The 27,456-nt window shown below is 47.8% G+C and overlaps 1 protein-coding gene across 1 annotated transcript; it reads left to right on the plus strand.

The window, feature by feature from the left end:
* The first annotated feature begins 11,094 nt into the window (after positions 1-11,094).
* Positions 11,095-25,939, plus strand: CLU (clusterin). The gene is made up of 9 exons (XM_019941333.3): positions 11,095-11,230; positions 14,711-14,827; positions 16,143-16,291; positions 18,350-18,520; positions 20,023-20,434; positions 21,502-21,606; positions 24,321-24,550; positions 25,272-25,441; positions 25,693-25,939. Exons 2-9 carry the CDS (start codon positions 14,749-14,751, stop codon positions 25,700-25,702), a joined length of 1,326 nt encoding a protein of 441 aa, XP_019796892.2. The 5' UTR covers positions 11,095-11,230; positions 14,711-14,748; the 3' UTR covers positions 25,703-25,939.
* Positions 25,940-27,456: the final 1,517 nt, after the last annotated feature.

Consider the following 27,456-nt stretch of genomic DNA (forward strand, 5'->3'; position numbering starts at 1 on the left):
GTCTGTCTATTCCTTCAGGTCTGGGAGTGGCTCCAGTCCAAATGGAGGAGCCTGGATCAGATCATCACAATAAAAACACACATTCAGAAAAGGGAAGAATGAAAGACACACAGTAGCTACGGGTCTGTGGAAATTTCGAGATCCCACAGGTGCTCTAAAGGCCCCTAATCCTGGGGTGGGGGAAGTTCTTTGCTTAGGCCCTCATTCAACTCTGGAGGAAATTTCTTGTCCATTATGTTCTGGGCTATGCCCTCTAGAAGGTTCTTCCTGCTTACCACCCTCCTGGGACACATCTGAAGTGGATGCTGCGGGTGGGAGGTGGTGAGCCTTCCCTGAGAGCTGCTTAACTCTCACAGTCCCTTACCTCCTGGAGCAAGGTTGTTTTTCATCTCCAACTGTCAAGATGACAGGTAAAGGTCTAGGCATGTGGGGTTTTGTTTGTTTCCCAAGAAAGTCCCTCAAAATTCTAGCAAAGTCTCATCTATTTGCTTCGAGTCAGTGTCGTGGGCCAGTGACCACACCCAGAGTTTTTTCCTAGAAATAGTTCTCCAACTGGCTTTATTTCTTTGTTTCCCCTCCCCTGTGCCTCTCTCTGTTTCTCAGAGGGCAGTTAACTACCTTGATGCTCCAAGACTTGACTGGGAAAGTCATCCTTAATCTGACCTTTTCACCAAGTCTAGGTCTTAATGGGTCTTTGCTGCTAGAAAGCTTTCCAATCTTATTTTCTGCCATTTGGGATCTAGAAGCAGTCGATGTTTTCCTCTTACAGGCTCAAATTTTCTACTCTCCCCATTCCCTCTTATTTCTCTTTGCAAACCATCCACTTCCCCAGAGCTCATCTCTGCCTTGTATTGCTTTACCAAGTACAGCCAGGAGCAGAAGTCACACACTATCACTTTCTTTCTTTTCTAACCAGTGCCCCCTGGACAGGCCTACTTAGTAAGCATGGGGTCTGCTATCCCAGATAACATAGGCACAGTTTACCCAATGTTTTGCCACTGCATAATAAAGGTTTTCATCTTTTCAGCTTCTGGTGCCAGGCTCCTCACATCGGGCTGCCCAATGCTAAGTTAATGCTACGTATTTATGTTTCTATTACAATGGCATCCCGTTTTAAGATAGCGATTTCCATAGCAGTGAAAGCAAGGAGCACAGGCTCTAAAAAGTAACTGCAAGGTTTTAATGACAGTATAGTAATGGTTTATTTCTCATTCGTATCACAATCCGTTGCAGGTCGGGTAGTTCTCTTACAGATGTTGACTTAGGGATGCAGGCTTCTTCCATCCTTTGATGCTGCCATCTTCCAGTAAGCGGCCTCCGAGGTTGCTGTAGAAGGGGAAGAGAGACTGGAGGGCTGTGGGTTGAGATGATCACGGGACAGGACTTGACGAGGCATACAGTCACTACGAGCCACATTCCATTGGCTAGAACTCAGTCACATGGCCCCAACCAAAGGCAAGGGACTGCAAGGAAAGGAGGAAACGTGGATACTGGTGAGTCCTACCATACGTTTACAATCCTCTCCCCAACCCAGACCTTTCAAAGTTTTTTGCCCTTTCTTCTTCAATAGCATGGATTCCAACTCCATGCAGTGTTACTGCCTTGTTAATGCGAGTGTTTCACCCAAATCATGACTCCTTTGGAAGCCAAAGAGTAAAATACTTTTTGGAAGGCTGCTATACTCACCACGATACCACCAATGCTGCACAGTACAGTATGTTTGAAAGGACGAGAGGGCCAGTCCAGGGTAATTCATAGCAGTACTCCAGCAACGTTGGTCATAAAGGAACATCTAAATCCCATTTTCCTATTGGCTTCAATTTAAAATAAGAAATAGAATTCCCTGGTGGGGGGGGATCTATCAACATTCTCAACTGAAGACTTATCCAGAGAAAAATTAAGTTGGCCTCTTTTTGCCCCATTCTCTGAACTATGTGATCCTTTCATGATTTTTAAGTTTCCTATATTTTATTGCTTGCTCCCAGAAATTTCCCTAAGATTCATTCTGTGTTTGGGATTCTTGCCTCACTTTACACTTACCAATTCTGGCATTTTTAAAAAATTATTTTTAAATTTTTTGGCTGCGTTGGTTGCTATGCATGGGCTTTCTCTAGCTGCGGCGAGCAGGGGCCACTCTTTGTTGCAGTGCGCAGGCTTCTCATTGCGGTGGCTTCTCTTGTTGCGGAGCACGGGCTGTAGGTGTGAAGGCTTCAGTACTTGCAGCATGCAGGCTCAGTAGTTGTGGCTCGTGGGCCCTAGAGCGCAGTCTCAGTAGTTGTGGTGCACGGGCTTTGTTGTTCTACAGCATGTGGGATCTTCCCGGACCAGGGCTCGAACCCATGTCCCCCGCAAACTACTGAGCCTGCACTCTAGAGCCCGCGAGCCACAACTACTGAAGCCCGCATGCCTAGAGCCCGGGCTCCGCAATAAGAGAAGCCACCACGATGAGAAGCCTGTGCACCACAACGAAGAGTAGCCCCTGCTCGCCACAACTAGAGAAAGCCTGCGCACAGCAACGAAGACCCAACGCAGCCAAAAATAAATAAAATTTAAAAAAATAATAAAATGACGTTTAAAAAAAGCAAAACTAGGGTGAGACTGCTAACAAAATAAATGGAATCTTAGATGGCACTAATTGAAAAATTAATTCAGGTAATTTAACAAGTATTTATTAAATACATACTGCATGCTGGGCTATGTCTTAGAGAATGGGAGCACAAAGCTGAATGAAAGAGGGGAAACGTTTGAACTATCATCTGATCAATTTCAGTACAATATACTTAGTCAGGGTTTTTCAAACTTTTCCACTGCCATAATGATAGAAGTAGCAAAAATATCTTTGAAATCTTTCCTTTTATTTAAAAAATGATATAAAAGTTGCATGCCATAGCATGATGAAATAATGTTTGTTTTAATATAAAAATAATGGTTTTCCTGGATTGGGAGTGGGTTGGTGGCAGGCTGGAGAAATGGTGAGGAACATGGCAGAGGACTCTGCATTAGTACTTTTGTACTATTTGATATTTTTTAATTATATGCATACAAGACTGATAAAAAATTCATTTAGAAATAAAAATAATAGTTTAAATGACTTCTAGAATATGTTATGCTTCTAAATAGGAAGAAAGAATATAAAAATGTGAATTCTTCCAAAACTATTATGTACTTTTAGTGAAATTATAATTACAATATCATTTTTTTTCAACTGGGTAGAATTAAATGAACATTTATAGAAAAGAATTAATGTCCAAGAACAACCAAGAAAATTTGTAAAGGAAGAGTGAGGGAGATTACCTTCTCAACATTAAATACTGTTTTAAAGTCATGTGATAAAAACAATATATTACACATGAACAAAGAAATCAGAGGAATAAACTAGAAAGTCATTAAAAAATCTGAATATAAAAATTAACACAGTAGAAAGCTAGAAGAAAATGAGAATAACTGTCTATATTTTATTTGCACCTTATTTCCTTTATGGTTCTTTTTCTCAGTGTTACCCAATAGCGCTCTCTTTTTACAGCCAGACGAAAGCTGACAGCCCCTGGGATCTTTTCCCAAATAAATACTGATTAGTTAATGGGCTATAAACTACAGTTAATCTCACTGTTGTCCTGAGTGTATTCATAACTTAATATTTCTTTGACAACCCAGGAGTTGTATTAGGAATTTGCAGGGCCTTACGCTTGCTCTCACGTCTGTCTTTTGTGGTGTATTAGATGCACTTGTCTAGGTTAAACTTTTTAGGGACTTCGCTGGTGGCCCAGTGGTTAAGACTTCACCTTCCATTGCAGGAGGTGCAGGTTTGATCCTTGGTCAGGGAGCTAAAATCCCACATGCCTTGCAGTAAAAAAAGAAAACCCAAAACATAAAACAGAAGCAATATTGGAACAAATTCAATAAAGAGTTAAAAAATGCTCTACATCAAAAAAAATCTTAAAAAATTTTTTAAAGTGTATTTTGAAAGAATGCTAATGAAAGCATCACTTCCTAATATTATTCTATAGCATTTAATATTTCCATTGCTGTTATATTTTTGCTTTTCTGAGGATAAGGCCCTATCTATCTATCATCTATCTATCTATCTATTTCTGTTTATCATCTATCTATCATCTACTATTTATTCTATCATCTATTATATCTATCATCTATCTATACCTATTTAGCTCTAACTCTATCATCTATCTATCTTCTGTTTATGTATCATCTATTGTATCTATCATCTCTATTATCTATCTCTAACTCTACATCTAACTATCTGTCTCTCTAGCTATGTGACATCTATCTATCTATATCTAACTATACCCAATCTACACTATGCAGTATTTGGGCATGTATTACATAATAGACATCTACCTAATAATTTTTTCATTTTAATTTTTTTGTATTGAAGTATAGTTGATTTACAATACCATATTAGCTTCAGGTGTATAGCATAGTGATATAGTATTTTTAACAGTCTATATTTTAGTGAGAGGAAGACCTTCTTAAGCAAGATAGGAGACCTAGAAACTATAAAGGAAAAGATAAATTTCACTACTTAAAAAATTTTAAGAGCTTCCATAATCAAAGGTAAAAGACACACGACAGCTTTGGTAAAAACATTTGCAACACACATAGGATTACCTCATTTATTTAAAGAGCTCCTATACACTGGTAGAAAAAAAAGAATGCATTGTAGATCAACTATACTTGGATTTAAAAAAACAACGAATAACCCAATAGAATGAGCAAACAATATGAATAAGCAAGTCACAGAAACAGAAACTTTATTTTAAAATGAATAGTTGAGAACTATAAACAGGCAAAGAGATTAAGGGAGCAAAATGTCATTTTCTCCCACTGGAGTGGCAAAAATTCAAAAGGACAATATCCAGCCTTATGGTCACATAGGAAATGGGGTTTCTCAGAGACAGTGGGAGTAGCTGCTACTTTTTGGGAAAATCGTCAGCCAGTATGTAGTAACATTAAGACAAAACATTCTCTTTTACCCTACAGTCCCAATTTGAGAATCTCTTATACCAATAAAGGCACCAACATATTAGGATATATGCAGAAGTCCGTTTATTGTGGCACAGCTTATAGTGACAGAAAAAGTTGGCATGGGAGAATGGCTGAATAAAATATGTACAGTGGTTACTGAAAAGATCTATCTAAGCATTGACTTGGAGGGCTAGCCATAATATTTTATTACGTGGAAAAGAGCATGTTGCAAAGCAGCACATATAATCTGATTTTATATTTATTTTAAAGAGAAAAGAAAAAAGAAAAATCGCTTATACATTTGTATATGTAGTATATATTATATACTATATATATTATATATAGTATATATATTATATATTATATTATATAATATATATAATTATATTATATATATATAATATATCATATATATTATACATACACACACATTCTAAATACAAATGTAAATAGACATCCATTGCTTTAGAAGCACGAGATTTAGAGGGGAACTGAAAAAAGACAGGGAGAAAGAAAGAAAGAGAGAGAGAGAATGAAGACTGATTACTCACTAAATAGTAACTTTTCTCTCTAAATCTTTGAGTAAAACTAGAGCCACTTGCTTCTGTGTCTTTGTGTACAGCCGGCATACCATAGCCTGCCCCGGGGGGCCAGTATAAACCCATTTGAGGATCACAGTTTGTTAAAACATCATGTAAAAGTAAGCAGAGGGGTTCCAGGAACTTCATATCAAATCACATGTAGTGATAGTCTTTGATCGCTGCCCCCTCAGCTGGCCAACCAAAGCTGGTGTCTTCCGTTTGTTGCTAAAGCCACGCTAGAGAGACGATGACAGGGTGGAGCACCCTAGGGGCAGGGACAAGCAGAGCGAGGGTCTGGTGACCTCACTCTATGAAAAGGAAGTACATTTGAGATAGAATATTTGTTTTCAAATACTTAGAGGGCCGTCTCGCAGGGGACAGAGAAGAGATGCAAGGAAGCAGGTTTCAACTCGGTGTAAAAACCTGCTAACTAAGATTCCTTTGACCTCCAGTTTTCTCTTCTATAAAGTGAGACTAATACCACACACTCTAGCAATGACATAGAGATGCAGTAGGGATCAGATGGGGCAAAGTGTAAGCTAGGAATTCATAAACTGGAAAGCAGTGGTCCTCAACGTTGGCTGTGCATTAAAATGACTTGGAGGGTTTAGGAAATCCTGATGCAATCTCCGGCTGTACCCAGATCACTTCAATCATGACTTCTGGAGGTGGGATTCAGGCATGGTTAATTGTTAAAGTTTCCAGGTAATTATATTGTACAGTTCCAATGAGAATCACTGATCTAAAATAATTATCCGTTGGATTCCAGGTGGTTGTGGAAAACGTAGATTTGACCTGAGGCAGATCTGGGGGCCAAATTTAAAAAACGCCCATTAGTCTAAGAATTGCAGCTAAAGGTTAGCGTTGACCAGCCCTGGAGTGAGATGCAGCTGGCCCTCTGTATCTGCAGATTCCAAATCTGTGAATTCAACCAACCACAGATTGAACATATAAAAAAAAAAAAAAAATTCCAGAAAGTTTCAAAGAGCAAAGCTTGAATTTACTGAGATTCTGATAACAATTTACATAGCATTTACATTGTATTTGCCAGTGTTTACATATCATTACAGTGTATTGTATATTATAAGCAGTCTAGAGATGATCGCTTATAATATGTATAAGCAAGAAGTATATGGGTGTGAGTAGATTATATGCAATCACTATACCATTTTTTTTTTTTTGGTACGTGGGCCTCTCATTGTTGTGGCCTCTCCCGTTGCGGAGCACAGGCTCCGGACGCGCAGGCTCGGCGGCCATGGCTCACAGGCCCAGCCGCTCCATGGCACGTGGGATCTTCCCGGACCGGGGCACGAACCCATGTCCCCTGCATCGGCAGGCGGACTCTCAACCACTGCGCCACCAGGGAAGCCCCCACTATGCCATTTTTGTAAGAGACTTGAGCATCCTTGGATTTTGGTCAATAGCATGATGAACAGTGAAGATAGTTTAAGAAATACTTGTCTACTTATAGGTCCATGATAAGCAACTCAGGAGAGACTAGCCCCAGATTTTTCCCAAAGAGATCTTATTTGGGAAGATAAGGGAAACATATCGGATGGAGTGAATGTTTCTGGACTTTAGGTAGGCCCTGAAAAAGCAGTCAGGATGCCTCCGCATCAGCTGTGGGCTAATTTTATCTCATCTGATTTTATTATCCATGACTTTTTATCAGCCTATGATTGACTGAATACACCCAAATAATAATTAGAGCCTGGAGAGTGATTCTTTTTTTTTAAAAAAAAAGATTGTTTTATGCCACTAAATTTTGGGGTGGTTTGTTATATAAAAATAAACAACTGTATTAGCTGCGCAAGCTTCAAACATGGGAGCCATTACAGGGTACTTACTGTTCTTGTCCATTTCCAACTTGTTCCACTTCTATCAGCAGTGGTTAAGCTGCCGCCCTGTTGGTGGTGCAGAGCTGGGCCGCGGTGGCAAAGGTGGGGTGCATAGCAAAGACATCGCATAGCAGGGGAGAGAGGGTGGGCAAAGCATTAAGAGATGAACAGATCAATGTAAAGCTCTTTACTTTCCCCCAGCCCCCTCTCCGATGGTCCCCGACTCCAAGAAAAACATCAAGCCCAAAACCCTAAGCCCGACCGCCTAAGTCCATGATGGGAGAAAAATGATTAAACAGCAGCGTCTGCCAAAATGATGATGAATTCTATATGAATCGGCCAAGTGACTCAGCAGCTAAATAAAAGCTTATCTCGAGTGTCCGGGCAAGGGAGCAGGTGGTCCCACTCTGCTCTGTGGTCAGTCCTCACTGGTATTGGCAGGCCCAGGGTTCGAGAGAGGCAAGGTCCGGAAGGCCAAAGGGCTGGGGAAGAATCTTGCACTCAGTGACGACGCAGGCAGCGACAAGCCCGGGGCACCACTGGGAGGAGTGACTAGCTGCCTTCAAATATCTGAAGGGCCAGCAGCCAGGTGATGGATTGGGTTTTCTCTGTGTGGTTCCAGGGGACAGAGCTGGGTTTGGGGTTGTCCCTTGCAGGAGCCAGACTTTGACTCAACAAAGTCTACACACAGCTAACTCTGTAGATGGTTTTACTAGACAATTGCTCCCATGGAGGTAGTGAGCTCCCTGTTGCCAGGGGCATTCAAACAGAGGCAGGATGACCACCTGATGGGAATGTGGCAGCGGTGGCATCAAGTAGTTAAGAATGGGCAGTTAAGAATCAAGTAGTGGAATCTAAAAAAGGGTACAAATGAACTTATCTACAAAACAGAAATAGAGTTGCAGATGGACAAAACAAATTTATGGTTACTGGGGGGAAAGTGGGGAAGGGGTAAATTGGGAGATTGGGACTGACATATACAAACGACTATATATAAAATAGATAACTAATAAGGACCTACTGTAGAGCACAGGGAACCCTATTCAATACTCTGTAATGGCCTATATGGGAAAAGAATCTAAAAAAGAGTAGATATATGTATATGTATAACTAACTGGTTCACTTTGCTGTACACCTGAGACTAACACAACACTGTAAATCAACTATATGCCAAAACAAAAAAAACAAAAAACAGAATCAAGTATTGGGTGAGGGCTGTACCGACTGGCATCTGTGATCTACTTAGACTACTTAAAATCCAGTGATGCATTTATGGTGAACTGTTTTCCTTAAAGTTTAATCTTCTGAGCCTTGTGTGCTTAGCAGCGAGCTAGAGTCATCAAGTGATCTTTCCCAGAGGACCGCAGTCATGGCTGTGAATCATGTTATTTTCTCCCAAACCCTTCTTCCTCTCCTCCCTTCCCCTACTTCAGCTGACTAAGGCAGATCTCCTTGCCTTGTCCTCCAAAGTCCGATTTTTAAAAATATAATTAGTACAGATTTGTGCCTCCTGTGCCAGATGCTGGGGGAGCTGCAGAATAGAAAAGTTACAAGGAGCGTGCTCAGAGAGACTTCTGGCCTTGGGCACTGATAAGATGCTAAGGAAGAGGCAGTTGCCATAGAAAATGTAGCTGTTACTGATAATTCAACTTTTTTTTTTTTTTTTTTTTTTTGCAGTACGCGGGCTTCCCACTGTTGTGGCCTCTCCTGTTGCGGAGCACAGGCTCCGGACGTGCAGGCTCAGCGGCCATGGCTCACGGGCCCAGCCGCTCTGCGGCATGTGGGATCTTCCCGGACCGGGGCACGAACCCGTGTCCCCTGCATCGGCAGGCAGACTCTCAACCACTGTGCCATCAGGGAAGCCTGATAATTCGACTTTTTAAGGAAGATAAAGTGAAGCCTCAGGGGAGAAATATTGTTCCCAATTGTCGATTGATTTTTTTTCCTTCTGAGCTAATGATCTTCTCTCACTTGGCATTGCCTTGGGTTAGGGTGAGGGGGACCTCAGAGATGATACATTCCAGATTCCTCATTGTCCAAAAGGAAGAAACTGAGAACCCAGGAGTGGGGGTTAAAGTCTTTGGTCCAACCAAGGTCACCCAGAGCCTCGGGACAGAGCTGAGACTGTGGTCAGAATTCCATGCACCCAGCTCAGGTCCTCCCCCCATCCCCTTTTTTCTCACAGGCCTACAAGCTCCCTCTGTGCTCCTTCCTGAAAAGGGTGGGGTCCTAGTTGCCCCTGGACCTTGGGTGACCAGGGACTGGGCCTTAGGCTGTATCTCAAAAGTTGTGACCAGGACAACTCAGCCCCTGGCCATAGAGCTCTCCTCTGAGCCCTTCATCTTGCGGGGTTTCAGTCGGCCAGCAAACCAAGCTGCCTATACCTGCCCTGCCGACCCATCTCCCCCAGCCAGTATAAGAACCACCCTCCAGCCCCTGGACCTTTCTCCTGGGGCTCAAACATCCTAGGGTCAGAGTGCGTGGCTCTGTTTCTTCCCCAAGAAGTAGCTATGCCTGAGGGGCTTCTCAGTTAGTCCCCTCCCCGCCAGGGCGCGGTGTGACGCCTCCTATCCCTGTTCCACATCAAAGCCCCCTGCCAAAAAAAGTCCTTTGGCAGGGCTTCCCTGGTGGCATAGTGGTTGAGAGTCTGCCTGCCGATGCAGGGATCACGGGTTCGTGCCCCGGTCTGGGAAGATCCCACATGCCGCGGAGCGTCTGGGCCCGTGAGCCATGGCCGCTGAGCCTGCGCGTCCGGAGCCTGTGTTCCGCGACGGGAAAGGCCACAACAGTGAGAGGCCCGCGTACCGAAAAAAAAAAAAAAAAAAGTCCTTTGGCAAGATTCCTCCTGAGCCAGCGGAGGAAACTTGGGGCTGGTGGAGATCAGTGACTCCCTTGTAAGCAGGGCCAGCAGCATAATTTGCGCGTCCCCGTGCACAATGACAACGCAGGGCCCCTTTTGTTCAAAAACTCTTAAGAATTTCAAGACTTGGGCAGTAGCTCCTCAAAGTGTAGGGCAGCAGGGTCCCGTGCTCATGAAGCCCGCCCTGCTTGGCTGGGTCCCAAGTGGATGGGGAAAATACTTGCTTAACGTCCAGGAGTCAAGGAGCCTGGGAGGCCTTCTAGTTCCCCATATGGATGCTGTGTTTATCCCTAAAAACACATTTCTGTTTCCTCCCGGCCAGCAGGTCTGCCAAAGGACCACCAGGTCAGGTGGTGGTTCGGGAAGCCGGCATTTTGTACTTCCTGTGTTTTAGCACGACATCCCTCTCCATCACACCCACGTTATTTCTGACGCTGTTCTACTTCAGTGGAGCCAGAGGAGTGGCGCGTGTTGAATGCGAAAGATTAACGTTCAATCGGGCAGCGGAACACTGACGTTCTACTGGGGACGAGGCACCAGCCAGGGGCGCAGAGCATCCCTCCATCTCTGCGGAGCTGGGTGCCAGCTCTGCACGTTAATTCAGGCTCTGCCCTCCTGGGGGCGCAGTGCCCCAGCTCTGAGCCCCCGGGGACGGGGAGCCGGTAGCGGTGCGCGCCCGCACCCCAGGGTCTGTCTCCGCCGGAGCCTTTCTTGGTGCTGATACGCGCCCCCGCGCCCCCTGCCGGGTGCTGCACCGGACATCCACCCGCCCGCACCTCCGAACCCCCTCCCGCACCGGCTTCCAGAAAGCTCCCGGTGCTTTCTACCGCATTCTTTGGGCGTGAGTCATGCAGGTTTGCAGCCAGCCCCAAAGTGGGTGTATACGCAGCAGAGCGCTATAAATACGAGCGCCTCACCGTGCTGTGCACGCGGCGTCGCCAGGAGGAGCGCGCGGGCACCGCTGACCGGTGAGATGTCCCCACCTTTCCTGCCCCTGCGCAGAGCCTGGCCGGGACTGATGAGCGGGCGGGGGGCGGCACCCAGGCGAGGAGAGGACGGCTACTGGGAGTCACAGGGCTGTCAGAGGGGCGCTTTAGATGGAGTCGCGGATCCTGGGAAGGGAGGTGGTCGGAGCCCCATCACCAGACAGCGGAGCCGGGACCGAATTGCCGGCAGACAGGCAAGGGACTCAGGAAGCCCTTTGTTCATCAGCTCCAACCACAATTCTGTGGAGTAAACGGGATAGATGTAAGGATCCTCCTTTTGTAAAGATGTGGGAATTGACACTTGGAGGACTGACGCTGTTGCCCGAGGCCAGGCTAGTGAGTGGCAGAGCTGGCCTGCACTTGCAGCCTTCCTGCAGCATCTTCCTTGGAAAGGTACTGAGCTCCAGGGGTGGTTGTCAGCTTGCGCGCATGAGTCATCTTGTTTGCTCGCGAATTCTCTAGTTCTCTGGATTGTGTGTTTATAAGTAATGATGTTTTGATTTAAGTATATGTTGCAACCACTGAAATCCTACTCTTTCTGCTTCCTAATGCACCAGGGTACATCAGAGAAACATCACACAACCTCCATCAGACTTCAGACATCTGATTCAACTGTCTCATTTTACAGATGATAATCTGAAGCCTGGAGAGGTTTAGGACCATCTCCAAAGATAGACAGCAAATAGGGATCAGAATTGGGATTAGAACCCAAGCCTTGACCTTCCAGAATTTCTGGACCTAATGAAAAAAAGAAACTTATTATTATTTTCTTTTAAGAGTGAAGTTTGGAATTTGAGCGTAAGTACAGATACTATAAAAGGATGCTCGCCAGAGTGTTCATGATAATAATAGTGGGAAATCACAGACAATTTAAATGCCTGGCCTCGTGGGATAGCAAAATAAAGTACATCAGAAAAAGAACTCCATTACACAGCCACAAAAGTGTGCTTTTAGAGAGTATTTGAAGATAGTGGGTGTAAAGGATCCCATTGTATGCAAATGCATAGAAAAGAGGAAATATACCACATAATGTTTGCCTCTCGATGGTGTGAATTACAGGTGAATTATTTTCTCATGTTTCTTTTTGTTTGAGTTTTCTGCATTTGCGGAGGCAGTAGGAGAGGAGCTTGGGCTTTGGGCTTTAAACCCTGCAGCTTACTAGCTGCGTGACCATGTCCTCCCCACGGCTTCCTCTGGGGAAAGGAGGGCCTTGGAGTGGCTTGTTCAATCAGAGCAGTTGGCAACCAGGCACCCTGGCCAGGAGATGGGTGGGGAGGTGAGTCAGTGCAAAGGGAGGGCAGTTTGGCCGCGCAGCCGCTGTTCTCCTACTGGCCTTGGACTAGTATCGATATCACCTGCAAGCTTATTAGAAAAGCAATCTCTGAATCAGAATCAGCATTATAACAAGACTCCCGGGTAATTCGTAGGAGCTGATCACATCACGGAGGCAAAGCCCACAGTCAGGGAGGGACCACAGGTGACCTTTGTGTACCTGCTTCAGTTCCTCTGTCCCTCTCCCAACACACCACCTCCTCCCACTTCCCCGATAGATACTGCCAATGCCCGTGATTGACCCTACGTCAATTTTGAAGGAGTCGGAATTTCCTATGATTACATAAGACCCTTGGGTTTACAGAACGCGTTCCCATCTCTAAGGTCTCTATTAGATCCCTTTTACAGGTGAGGAAACGGAGGCTCAGAGACTTAAGTGACTTGGTGTCAAGGAAACAACACTGGACTGGGGTTTGGGGGGGCTGAGTCCTCATCCTGGGGTTGTCACCAGCTTGCTGCAGGCCTTGGGGAGCCCCATCCTGTCTCTGGGTTCGGCCTCCCCTCTGAGGTGGACGGATTGGGCAGGAGACAGGTCTCTCTCCCAGCTCGGAACTCGATGGCTCCCACGGCCCCCTGGCTCTTGGTGGGAGATCCTGTACTGACCGCTGCGATTCCAGACTTCTCATCCAGAGCTCTTGCCTTTGGCTGCCCCGTCTCTCTTTTCCTCAGGACCCAATGCCCTGTCTTCTGGTCCCAACCTATTTCAGAGTCTCGTGTCTGGATTTCTCAGAAGTCTTTGCTATCGGGGGCCTCTTGCTGGAGGGGTGTTTCTCGCCAGCTCTCTCTCTGGCGTGACAAAGGCTCTGTCCCTGTTTGAGGCGTTTCAGGCTTCAGTGAGCAGCTAGGACAGAGCCACGCAGACCTGAAATAGCACCCTGGCTCAGCTGCCCACTCACCATCTCTGGGGAAGGCGGTGACCCGCTCTCTTCTCCCACGCTGCTCGGGAACCACAGCCTGGCTGCCTTACTAATTATGTCTCAGGAGAGACTTGCCTTATTAATATTCTCCCAAGGGTCCAGATGGGCCTGCTGAGCGGACAGCAGCTTCTGGATGTGCATCATTTCAGGAAGGGGAGACCCCCTTCCCATTCTCTTAGGGGAAACGGGTGAGTTCAGATGAGCATTGGGGTGAAGGGCAGTGCAGGGGGAGGGGTTTCTGTTTTGCAACAACTTCAGCTTCTGGGAAAGGGTCCATTGTGTAAGACCAGCTGGTCCAGGGCTCAAGGCAGCTAGCCGAGTGGTGGTGGGAGGACCCTGGCACACACCCTGCTGTGGGCTTAGAGGGACTGGCTGCATGAAAGGGACCTGGCAGAGCAGAGTGGCACGTCCTCCCACAGGGACTTTTCCTGGGGAGGTTCCTTGCCCTGCCCCCCCCTCCGCCGTTAATCCTTTGGCTTTGCCCCTCCCTCTCTATTCCCTGAAGACAACCGTCCTCCCCACCTTGTTCTACTCTCATCCATGCTAGGGATGACAAATGGATTTATTTCCCTGTAGCAACCCAGAGCCTGTCACTGCCTCAGACGCTTGAAAAGCAATTTCAGGAGGTGTCGAGCCTTGATGGGGACAGTGCTGTCATTGATTGGTGATGCCTGCTGTGGGCAGGGTGGGTGATGCAGACAGCAGGGGGCTGTCTGTGCTGTGGGCTGCAGTCCCCACTTTAGGGGGACGGCAGAGGCCAGCTGAGTGACCCAAGAGAGGTGTTTTCAGGGTTTGTTTGATGTGAGCAGGTATCATCAGATAGATGCCCTTTCTGGATGCAGAAAGCACATGTGCCTTTTTTAGGCATCGTCAGCTATTATGGGGGACAAGGAGAAGGAGGAAGGAGGAGGGCGGCTCGGACCAGAGCCCAGTGGCTCTGACTCTGGAGTTCTCGTTTCTTCTATATCAGGCTGCTGTCCTGTGGTTCCTCCCCGTACCCACTTCCTCCACTTTCTTTTGAAGGGGCCCAGTGGCAAGTCTGATACTTTCTTGTCACTTCCCTGGGATAAAAAGTTGGTGATGCCAGCTGCGGGGAGAGTGGAGGGCAAGGCCTCAGCAGGGTTCCTGGGAAGCCGCACAGGCAGCAGGCTGGGCCCGTAACCAGCGGGCTGTCTAGCTGTTACCATGACAGTCCCCTGTTCTCTGCAAACAGAGGCGTGCTAGGATTCCAGAATTGGAGAAGGAGGCAAGATGAAGACTCTACTGCTGCTCGTGGGCCTGCTGCTGAGCTGGGAGAATGGCAGGGCAATCTCGGACAAAGAGCTCCAGGGTAAGTGACCAGGCGTGCTCTCCTGGCATGCTTCCCTGTGTCAGGGCCCCAAGGGTTAAGACCACCTTTGTCCTGTGCATCGGATCGGGTTTGCTCTGCCCGGCCCCTCTCTGAGCCGTCTCTCGCCGGCCTAGGCTCTCTGTGGTCAGGTGGGCTTCCAGGCAGTTTCAGGTAGACCCCAAGCCCTTTCTGGCTGCTGCAGCTCGTTTGGCTATTCCCCTCCCCGTCTGCTCGGTCCGGCGTCCATACCTCTTCCGCGAAGCTCCGTGAAGCCTGGACCATTGGAGCCTCTGTGGGTTTCCCCTTGAGTTTCCATAGCACTTACTACCTGTATCCACCACCTTTCCACCTAGAAAACCAATGCTCCGGATTCAGGTAAGGCGGAATATCATTCACTACGAGGGCTTGTCATCCTTCAGAGCCCAGGTGGTGGTTCCCCTCTGCTGCCAGGCCTTTCCTGAAACCTGTCTTCCCTCTGCCCCACTCTTGTCCTATGAGCTGACTGACTCTCTGGGGGTAATAGTTAAAAACCCAAGCGTTGAGCTCAGAGCTGGGTGGAAATCTGGCTCCGCCCTCCACAGCTGTATAACCCTGGGTAAGTATCTTGATCTCACTGCGATTCTTTATCCTCGATTGTGCAAAGGGGTGAAGACAGTGTCAAGCGTATTAAATAAAATGCACGTGAAGCGTCCAGCTCAGCATTTGGCCCAGGATAAGAACCAGAGAAGCATTGGCTGTTACTTTCGGTACTTTGGTGACATTGTCTCATTACATTTGTCACACGGTGTGGTGTCTGATCACAGTCTCCTTGAAGGATGGTGCTATTAAGTCACCTCTGTGGCCCTGTCACCTGACACTGCATCGGAATAGCGAAGTTCAGATGTTTGCTTAAACTGCATTGCAGAAAGACTTGTATCCACAATAACACTATTTTATATTTTGATGCTTAAACAGTTACGCTTCCAGGATTTTTTTTTTCCCTTGAAAAATTTCCTCTGCAGCTGGGTAGGCTGCTTCTCCAGAGCTCCAGGGGCGGACTGGGTTGTCCCTCCTCTGGGGCGTGTCCGCTCCGATGGTTTGCATTTCTGAGCAGCTGGGTGTAATCGATTCTCTGGCCCTGGGTCTACAGTGAGCCCTGGGATGGAACCTGTGTCAGGGCAAAGCTGGGGCCGGAAGGCTGCCTGCCAGGAGGATCCCAGCCATGGCAGCCCCTGGGCCCACTGGCCTTTCTGACCATTCCAGCTGGTTCCAGGGTTATATCCCCAGCACCATCCCTTCCTCTGGCCTCATCTACCTCCCTGCTCTTTTCTTGCAGAAATGTCCACCGAGGGGAGTAAGTACATTAATAAAGAAATTAAAAATGCTCTCAAGGAGGTGAAACAGATAAAGACCCTAATAGAACAGACCAACGAAGAGCGCAAATCATTGCTTGGCTCCTTAGAGGAGGCCAAGAAGAAGAAAGAGGTAAGAAGAGCCCGGGTGACCCCCACCTTGATCCGCTGTGCTGGAGGGAGGGAGGGGCCGTTGCTCTTCCGAACGCCCTGCCAGGTTACTATGGTGACCCGCAGGCCTTCTCCGGTTGTGTCAGCTGATACTGGGGCTGTGGTTAACAGATAGGGAAGGTTTATTTGCTTTTCAAAGCTTCAAGCAGTGAGATCTTGGATCTGGTTTTGTTACAAGCCTGGCCCAGGGCCTGCCGCCCAGATTCACTTCAGTAGATTTTTCTAAACCCAGACTATGTGTAAGGTCCAAGGCAGGCTTTGGGTAGGGCCTGTCACTGTCACAGGAGAGGGGTGGCACCCTACCTTCAGTAGGGGCAATACCTTCGGGGGTACGGCAGGCGCACGCCGTATTGCCCAAGGCTCTATAGAGTTCTGGACTACTTCGTAAAGAGACACCTAGGTCCAATGGTGAACATACAAAACGAAAACACTATAATTCAATAAGGAGCTTATTTAAAAAGTCAATAATGTCCTTCAGGGTCTCCTCAAAGCCTATTCCCATTGCCACCCTACCCGTAATGACAGAGATGCTGAGATGGGGCCCCCTGCCACCTTCGTGACCCCTGATGCATAGAGTAAAAGCATTATAAAGACTCAGAAAAGTTGTGCGGTAAAGGAAGCACGTGTAACTTCATTTAATCCAAGTGTTTTCCAAATCGAATTGACCATGGAATCCAGTTATTTTTTTCCTGATAGCTTGTAGCACAATTCCATGGAAACCACTTAAGGAAATGTTGGCCTGGGTGCAGCTCTAACTTTCTTGGAAACTTAGTACCTTTCTTGGCATCAGTATTAGTTCTCATCACACTGTGAGAAACCTAGAGCCCTTGTAGAAGTGGCAGGTCCTGTTCATGAATTTTTGTGCTTCTCATTGGAGTTTGATATTTGACAATCCAGGTTCTATGATAAAGCATATCAAGTTTGGAAAAAGGCTCCATGACTTCTTAGTTGAGGAATATGCGAACCGGAAAGAAAGGAATTGGGCAGCAGAGTTGACGCCTGTGAGTTGGCCCAGTTGGAGGCGTGGTGGCCATCTCGGACGAGGGGGGCAGGGGACACAGAGCAAGAGAAGACCTCACATATTCAGATATTCATAGTGTAGCTTTGCTTTGGGGTATGGATGGTCTACTTAATTCTTTGAAGAGTAATACGCTCATTTGTCAAGATTTTAATATAGAAAAGCAGAAGTTTTTCCATAACCCTTTTACCTAAGGACAATTCACTTAACATTTGATCTATTTCTTACTACATTTTCTCCTCTATACTTTTTGGACAGTGACTATACTCAAACTCCTGAATTTTTAACATGAAAAATGCTTATTATAATACTTAAAACTTACTACAAACATCCCTTGTAATGCTGTCCTATCTACCTTTTGTAGGTACCACAGTTTCCTTCACTTGTCCCCTAGTTTTGAGCATTGGGGTTGATTCCAGTATTTTTGTTGCCACACATGAATATTGTAACAGATATCTTCAAGCATATGGATTTTTCCTTTATTGCAGGAATTCCTTGGGATAGATTCTTGTAGAATTACTGGATCAAATGTCATGGTCATCTTGGAGAGTTTCGGTAGTAGTGGTGACTTTAATTTCGGAAGCTTACCTATTCCTGTGGCATGCCGGGGACCATGGTTGCAATAGAGAAATAAGATTCAGGGAAGCTTTGAAAGATGACGTTTAAATTCCAGAAGTTGAGACTAGGAAGTGGGGTACTGGCGAGAGGGAAGTCCTGGGGTAGAGACTGTAAGTGCAGCGTCAGAGAAAGGAGCTGTCCAGATGAGCTCTAATGGCTGGAAAGGACTAAGGAGCAGTTGGATCTTGAAGGCGAGAGGATGTTTAGAGCCAGATGGGGAGGGAATTCCAGGTGGGCAGATGCGGGAACACGTGAGCCAGAGCAGGGGTGGAAATAAGCACCCCATGTGGCCAGGTTGGGCCGGGGGGGCCAGCACCACGGTGCCTGCTTGGGGAAGGGGAAGCCGTGGTTTCTGTTGCTAACCCAGCCTCGGTCCTCCTGTAGGATGCCCTGAATGACACCAAGGATTCTGAAACGAAGCTGAAGGCGTCCCAGGGAGTGTGCAATGAGACCATGACGGCCCTCTGGGAGGAGTGTAAGCCTTGCCTGAAACAGACCTGCATGAAGTTCTACGCGCGTGTCTGCAGAAGCGGCTCGGGACTGGTGGGCCAACAGGTGACAAGGGGCCCCGCTTCTTCAGCACAGCCTGGGCTCTGGTTGGGCAGTGAGGAGAACTGAATATGCTTCTTTGGTTCTGTACCCAATTCCAAGTGTGGGGATTTCCCCATCAAGAATTTCTCCCACACCGGCTGGGTGTCCTGCAGTTGAACTCCGCTCTGACCCCGTCTACCCAGAGACAGCGTCGGACCCCACGGGCTCAGGGCTCAGTCCCACAGGACGCCTCCCCATCCCCACTGCCAACTTCAGCCGCCGATCACAAGTCCAGGTGGTCACCTGTGTTTCTGACGGACTGGCTGTAGACTAGAGTTTCCCATGACCGCCCCCTTGGGTTCAATTAATTTGCTAGATGAGCTCATAGAACTCGGAGAAACATTTTACATACTAGATTATTGGTGTGTTGTAAAAGGATATAACTCAGAAACAGCCAGATGGAAGAGATGCCCAGGGGGAGGGATGGGGAAAGGATGGGGAACTTCCATCACCTCTTCGAGTTCAACAGTCTCCTGCATCTCATTGGCACATGTGTTCATCAACCCAGAAGCTCCCCAAGCCCCTCCTTTTGGGTTTAATGGAGGCATCATTACATAGGTACGATTGATTAAATCATTGACCATTGGTCATTGATTCAAGGTCCAGCCCCTCTCCCCTCCTTGGAAATCAGGTGGTGGGGCTGAAAGTTCCAACCCTCTAATCCTAGGGTTGGCTCCCCTGGCGACCAGCCCCCATCCCTAGGTGCTTTCCGAAAAGTCACCTCACTAACATAACAAAAGACACCTTTATTGCTCTTAGCACAGGAAATTCCAAGGGCTTTAGGACCTCTTTATCAAGGACCAGACCAAATATATATTTCTTATTATAAATCACAATATCACAGCTTCATTTCACATGCAGTTGATTAGTTCTGGCTGCATTGGGGCCCAGAGCGCTGTGATCAATTGGTAATGTCTGCTATGAGTGCAGTAATGTGGAGTCATGAAAAGCACCTGTGCCAGGTATTTGCCATCTTCCGAAGACTCTCATTCAGCAATTATTAGCTGCCTAACGTAACAAATGGCTCCACGGTACGGCAGAGCCCTGCATCCACTTAAACAGAAGGAATTAAGAATTTTTAGTACCCTATTACTGATCCTCCCTGTCCTGCGGGCCTTGCTCAGCTAGGGCTCATGAATTTCGCCCTTTCCAGGAGTCCCGTCAGTTGGCCCTTGGCTGAGCGGGCTTGGGGATCACCAGTGGCCAAAGAGGACAGCAGACTAGTCTCATGTGACGGGCCTTGTGACTCTCTCGGCCTCGCAGGTCTTCCTAAGCTCTTCCCCTCGGGGTCGGCAGAAAGGAAAGGCACTGACCTGGACAGTTCAGAGATGGGGAGCCAGTCCCAGCCTGGCCTTCTGCCGCCTGCTGTGACTCTGAGTTGCCCCGGGTGTAGGCAGGAGGGGCCGGGCCTGGCCCGTCTTGACAAGGGGGAAGCACCCCTGACTGTCCCCTGTCTCCTGTCGCAGCTCGAGGAGTTCCTGAACCAGAGCTCCCCCTTCTACTTATGGATCAACGGTGACCGCATCGACTCCCTGCTGGAGAACGACCGGCAGCAGGGCCACGTGATGGACGTCATGGAGGACAGCTTCACCCGCGCATCCAACATCATGGACGAGCTCTTCCAGGACCGGTTCTTTCCCCGGAAGTTCCAGGACACTCAGTATTACTCGCCCTTTGGCTCGTTCCCAAGGGGATCGCTCTTCTTCAATCCCAAGTCCCGCTTCGCCCGGAACATCATGCCTTTCCCCTTGTTGGAACCCCTGAACTTCCATGACATGTTTCAGCCCTTCTTTGACATGATCCACCAGGCCCAGCAGGCCATGGATGACCACATGCATAGAACCCCCTACCACTTCCCGATGGCGGAATTCCCAGGAGGTTAGAAGGATGGGATGGGAAATCACAATTCATTGAGATGCTAACCCGTTAGATGCTCAGAACTGTGGCCGGGGCTTGGCATGTGTCATCTGAGTTCCACCCCCAGAAACCTGGGGAGGGTGCTCTCATCCCGGTTTGATGGGGAGAAAACTATGACAGGATGGTGAAGGAGCATGTCCAAGGGTTCACAGCTGATAAAGTGGGAGCCAGTCAAATCTAGCCCTGCAGGATTCAGAATCTGTGTTCTTTCGAGTGTACCAAGCTCCTTGCAGCAACTGGAGGGCATGACATTGACTCTTTCCTCTAGAGAACTAGACCCCTTTGTCTTGGGAACTCAGGTGGCTTTATGTGGACGCCATGCATATATTGGTGACAAATTATATAATCAGCTCATGGTACGGTTAAGAAAGCTGTTTGTGGCTGTAACCTTAGGGTCTGGTAGAGAATGGGCACACAATGAATATATTTTGAATGAAGGAACTCTAACATGGACACGAGAAGCCAAAACTTTTCAGAAGTGATTTCCTTCATTGAACCAATAGACACTCGTTGGCCAACCCCATCTCCTAAATGCTACAGTTTGACCGGCACTGGGCTGTGGCTTGAAACGGATTGGAAACACAGGAGGGTATTGAATTGAACGAGGAGTTTACTGCATATCCATAATGGGGGGCTTCCTATGTTACAAGGAGGTTCTAAGGTGGATCCTCTTCCTGCCTTCAAGGCGCTTGCTGTCTGACCCGGGGAGAGAAATGAGCCAGACAGAATGCAGAGCAGAACAGGTTGTGATGCCAAAGAGAAGTACGAGCAGGCAGGAGACGTGCCAGCAGGTGGGGATGGTGGGGGAGGGGGCCGAACCCAGCTCAGGGGGCCCTGGGGACCACCTGCTGGTCCCGCTGCAGGGAGCCCCTATCCGAGCCTGTGTCTGCAGGCGAACAACCAGAGTCCAACCTGCTCTGCCCGCAGAACCATGTCAAAGGGCCAGACAGTAGTGTGGAAGGGCTCTGGGAGATCGCGGTGGTCCATCTCTGTGTCGCTCTGTGTGACCTTCCCTTGTGTGTCTCCAGAAAACAGCAGTGACCGCACCGTGTGCAAGGAAATCCGCCACAACTCCACGGGATGCCTGAAGATGAAGGACCAGTGTGAAAAGTGCCAGGAGATCTTGTCCCTGGGTGAGTCGGGGGGCCCCGCGGTCTCCTGTGTCCTCGGGTCTCCAGCACCTCACTAGGGCTGCATTTATGGGCTCAGACGGATGCGAGTTCAAATGCCAGCTCTGTTGCCTTCCAGCTGTGACTCTGGGTGGGGGAGTCCTTTGCCCAGCTCTGCTTGGGTCCCCATCTGGGGTCGCGGGTTAAGATGAGGGGCTGTCCCTGAAGTCGGACAGAATACAAGGTGCTTACCACACGATCCAGCTCACGGTTAACAGGCTGACGGTGGCAGGAGCTGCCGTGCTTTTCTAAAGAGCTGTCATCCTTTGACTTCCCTCAGTTCGTCTGTTCCCAAGGGCCAAACATAGTAGACATCCTCATGTTTTGCTGCAGACAGTGAGAGTTTAGGCAGTGTGGATTCTGTTAAACAAACTCTTCCCATGTGTGTGTTACTAAACACTCTTGTAAACACTTTACAAACATTTACTCTTTTTCCTGGAACAACCGGGGTGGCTACAGTTATCATCCCTGTCTTACGGAGGAGGACACTCAGTCAGAGAAGGTTTGGTGACCTGCCCAAGATTACATGACGCCCTGGGGGCGTTTGTGGTGTGTTCCCAATCAGTGCTGCTGTGTTCTCTACCCTGAACACGTGGGTCTCTCCTAGTGGTACCCTAGCTTCCCGGAAACTTTACCTTTGGTAGGTTGGTCCCTGAGGCAGAGGAAATACCTCCCTTCTGCTGTTTCCTTCGGTTTTATCAGGGGGACTAAATTCTTCTTACTTGGAAATAACACCTATGAAAGCGGCGAAATACTTCCTGGCCGACAACAGTCTATGCTCGGAAAAAGTTAATTGTTTCCCTTGTACCGAGCGGATCGATCTTACGGCTTTGCTCTTACTTAATACTTTTTGGGTTTGCCCGGGCAGGCCTTCAGAGTCTAGCTAAATATTCCTAGTCTCATTGCTGTGATTTTAGAAGCTACTGCAAAAGAAATACAAGTGCTGTAAGAGGCTGATCTATGAAGAAGCGAGAGGTGAGTACACAACCTCCTGGGTTTATCCCATAAAATACCACGATTAGAAGAGCGTAAATCACACCGTGAGAGAGTCACGTTAGGGCCAGAAGAAGAGACCTACAGATCCCCAAGCTCAGACTGGAGCCCTTGGCACTGATCTTAATGTTCACTGATCACAGCTTCCTGAAACAGCGGTTTTCTTTTCTACATTGAAGAAGACTTATGACCCCTTATCTAAGGTGCTTGCAGACATTTGAGCACGTGCTGCCCGGGACCTCCAGACAGGAATTTCACAACTTCGGCACTACTGGCATTTTGGACCAGGTCCTTCTTTGTGGCGGGCTGTCCTGTGCACTGGGAAATGTTTAGCAGCATCCCTGGCCTCTACCCACTGGAGGCCAGTAGCCTCCCACCCTCACCCCAGTTGTGACACCAAAAAGGTTTTCAGACCTTGTCAAATATCCCTGGGGACAGCACCGCCCCAGGTGAGAGCCACTGCTCTAGACTGCTACCCAGTTCTCAATGACAGTCCTTATTTTCAATGATTCCCTGGTAAGAAGAGTTAAGTTTCGTCATTATATACCTTTTTCAACCGAGTTTATTGTTAATAATCCTATGTCTTGCCCCACCTGACATTTTATTTTATTCTAGTAGAAATCATTACAGCCACCATGGTGAAGTGTGCAAAGAACTCCCCCTTTCCCCTGACGTGCTTGGGTTTGATGTGCTCTTTTGGGGATAGTTTTCAAAAATCAAGGGAGAGAAAAACAGTAGTTTTTAGAGAGAGAGAGAGAGAGTGGGTAGTTCCCAGCCCTTATCCACCTGACAACCTGCAGTGGGCACTTGCTGACCAAAAGCAATGAACTTCCCCGCTCTCTGGTGAGCTTGGTGACCAGCCATGGTGGGCAGGTGGGCAAAGCCCGGATGCCCAACCCCAGGCTACTGTGCTCTGTGGCCCGAGGGTCCTGACTGGCTCTTCTGCTACCCAGGCTCCTGGGGCCAGAATTTCCAACTCTATAGATATAGGCAAGCTTGGAGAATTTTCCAGAGCCACAGACTCAGAGTAGGAAGAGCCCAAGTTTAGGAGTTAAAGCCCGGGGTTCAACATCCTGCCCTCGCAAATCGTTCATCCTATGACTTTAGGCAAATGATGTACCGCTCTGGTCCTCAGTTTCATTCTTGATAATACTTAACGTCAGAATACATCTGACTATTAGAGATCACGGCTATCCAGAGCACTTGGTGGTGCCCGGTACATAGCAGTACCATGGCAGCTATAAGTAACATCCACCGTTTCCTGCAATGACTAATGGAGGGAAGGAGGGCAGTGAGGTCTGAGCACATGGAGCCCTGAGGTCCGTGCTGCTTGAGGTGTGGGCAGTGCCCCTCATTGCTGGTCCCCAAGGGGACAGGGTCGTGCACCCAAAGAGAAATCAGTGATGTCACTGAGACAGTTTGGTTCAGATGACATCGTCTCCCAGGGCAAGACTTTCTCAATGAAGGACGCGCACGCTGATTTACATGCGGGGCGAGCCTTCTGTTTTGTCTTGAGCTGCTAGCGAACGCTTGGTGGACTGGAGCTTGGAGTAGCTCTGCCTTAGCTCTGCCTTAGGTCCTGGCTGCGTGAACTGGTTGCCATTTGTTTTCATTCCTTTTTAGCTCTCCCTTCACGCTTCTGTCGTTTGTCTTTTTTTTTTTTTTTTTTTTTAATCTCCGGGCAGACTGTTCAGCGAACGACTCCTCTCAGATGCAGCTGCGCCAGCAGCTGAACATGTCCCTGCAGATGGCAGAGAAGTTCAGCAAGCTGTACGACCAGCTGCTCCAGTCCTACCAGCAGAAGATGCTGAACACATCGTCCCTGCTGAAGCAGCTGAACGAGCAGTTCACCTGGGTGTCCCAGCTGGCCAACCTCACGCACAGCGACAGCCAGCACTATCTCCAGGTCTCCACGGTGAGTCTGTCCTGGCCACACACTGAAGCTGGGCTCAAGGTGTTGTCTGGAGCTCATGTGATCCTCCCCCAGGGCTGAAACGGGGTGAAGATGTTCAAGAGCGCATGTCTGCTTTTCACTGAGCATTTGTCGTATGGCAGGAAACAAAAACCTCAGGTCCAGTGGTGCATGGAAACCTCATCACTCAGTGACATGGAATGTCATGAACCCATTTTACAGATGAGGAAACTGAGAGGTTCAACAGCTTACCCAGCATCTCCTATCTGCAGGGTGATCACCTGGGTGTTTGTTTGAACCTGTCTGCCCGGCTGCAGAGCTAGTGCCCTTTCCGGGGAGCTGCCTTGCTGCCCCGTCCTGCCTAGGATGGCTCATGAATTGTCCCATCGTTCTCCTCCAGTGATAAGAAGCTTCCCTCTAGTGCTGGGAACCTTTTCTTTTTCTTTCCCTGATTCCTCTTCTACCACCACGTGGCCAGTGGCTCCTCAAAGGAAACACGTTTTACTCGGTGGGGCTCCCCCAGGTTGGTCCTTCGTGAATGACATTTACACCCACAAACGAGGGTCTCTGAATTAGGGCATTTATGTTCACCAAGTTGTATAGGTGTCGAGGTGAGTAAAAAGCAAAGGGGTCAACTGATCTGAATTAATAAGCCTGACTTCAGGTGCCAAATGAGTCCGTGCTGACCGTTGTTTCCGCCCTCTCGTGACTTTTCTCCTTTTAGGTGAATTCCCACAGTTCCGACCCCAGCGTTCCCTCTGGCCTCACTAAGGTGGTTGTGAAGCTCTTTGATTCCTACCCCTTCACTGTGACGGTCCCACAAGAAGTCTCCAATCCTAAGTTTATGGAGACTGTGGCAGAGAAAGCGCTACAACAATACCGCCAGAAGAGCCGGTGAGTGTGCAGGCCTCACCTGCGGTCCCTCTGGGCCCGTCAGGTCCCTGGGGACTGAGAAGAGGGCAGAGGACCTGCCCTGGGAATCGCTGCTCCTGTAGCCACAGTGCAGGCAGGGAGCCACGAAGTTACTGGGAATTTTCTCCTTCCTTTGGAGGATGTTTCTTCTGGGTTGATAAGAATTGGAGCGTTGGTTGCTGCCTCTCTGTGAATATCAGGCCTCACCTTCCCCTCCCCGCCTTCTTTTTCAGGGAGGAGTGAGACGTGAGCGTTGCTTTTCCAACTATGGGGGTGTCTGCGTCCAGCTGCTCCCGCAATGAGCCACAGCCCCCTCTAGAGAGCTCTGCACGTCACCAGCTGACCAGGCCCTGGGCTCGAGGCCCTCCTGACCGCACCCAGCTTCTCCCTCTGGATTTGCACTGTAATGCCTGCATTTGCTGATCACGGGAAGAACTTCCCCGCATGCCACTAACTCAATAAACCGCCTTGTAATCTGAATGCTCTGCTGTGTCCTCTTTATGCTATTTTTGTTTTGTTTTGTTTTTTTTACATCTCCCACACACTTTCATTTGGGTGTGGAAGAAAAAAGGAGAAAAGAAAAAGCAATGGCTAAGATGGTATGTTCTCATATAGTTGAGCATAAAAGGAGTGGGACAGTGAAGTTGACCCAGTTCAAAGATTTCTTGCTTTTAGGAAGAGAGATGTTCCCTATAGCCAGCTAAAAATACGTTTCTGAAAAATGAATCTTTTCCATTCCATTATAAAGAAGACACATATTCTGATGGGGGCGCAGGTGATACCCTGAAGGAATACATTGAAAATTAGGGTGCAGAAGGGGTAAAAATAAGGCATACCAGTTATTTCCATACATAATTGATATTTTCCTTATGGAAAAAGTAGTGCCCCCCCCAAACAAAACGAGGTAATTTTCTTTTGGCTGTAAGAGCCTAGAATCCCTGAGGCACCTTCTTGACTGTGGCATTGATTGGCCACTGTCTGTCTATACAAACTTTATCTCTTTCCCTCAACCCCAGGAATTTCTCCTCTGCCTGGGTTTCTCGGGATGACTATTCACCCCTCACTCTGAAACATAGCTGGCCTGCAGGACCGTACGTTGCCAGCAGGTGGCAGTGACTAACCGCGGTACTTCACATTAAGAAGCGTCTCCGTTTATGAATCTTCTCTATAGAATTCTGTTCATCAAATACACTTCAAGGTTTGTAGCAAAGTCCACGTGTAAATTAAAAGCTTAAAATATTCTTAGTTTACCATTCCTTGTTTCTCCAAGTTATCAACAACCCTGCCACACAAGCAACAAACTCTATGGCTCAGTATATGTCCACAGAAGCTAGTACTTTAGTATTGCTATCAAGGAAGTTCAGAGTAAAGTTAGGGTGATTCATTTAAAGATATACCATGACCTTAATTAGGGTTATGGTTCAGAAGGCATTTGCTAAAATGACCATAATTGTAAATTATATATTACATCATTGTCACAGCTTATGTTTCAAAACTTATTTTCTGTTTTCCATTATGTTGCTGGATGCCGGCAGTCACTACACCAAGTTGTTGCTTCTTTTTACGCAACCTCCTTTAAACTCTCCTAGACCTGCCCCTTAAAATTCAGAGGCTAAAGCTGACTCAGTTTCACTGGGACCCCTTTTCCCCACCCTCTTCCTTCTTTGCACAGTGGCCTGGTTTGAGGGTCCGTGGACATCCCTCCATCCCCAACAGAAGTTCCAGCCTGAGGCCCTAGAAGGTCCGAGGCAGGAAATGAGATGTTGGTTTCTGGCTTCCAGGATCCTTGCAGCAGAATGGGAGCAGGGCTTGATGTTCTGAGAAGAGAGGGCTTGTCCTCTGCCTGGCCAGGGGAGTGGCACAAATCCACTGTCAGCCTCTACGTTGACACTTGAAAGCCTTCTGCTAGAAAATTGTAATTAGATATCATCTCTGATGAGGTGCAACGACCCCAGAGTTGTGCCGTGTGTAGCTTGGGCAACTGTAACTAGCAGCCC

Source organism: Tursiops truncatus, chromosome 6 (genome assembly GCF_011762595.2).
Source record: "Tursiops truncatus isolate mTurTru1 chromosome 6, mTurTru1.mat.Y, whole genome shotgun sequence".
Lineage (NCBI taxonomy): Eukaryota > Metazoa > Chordata > Mammalia > Artiodactyla > Delphinidae > Tursiops > Tursiops truncatus.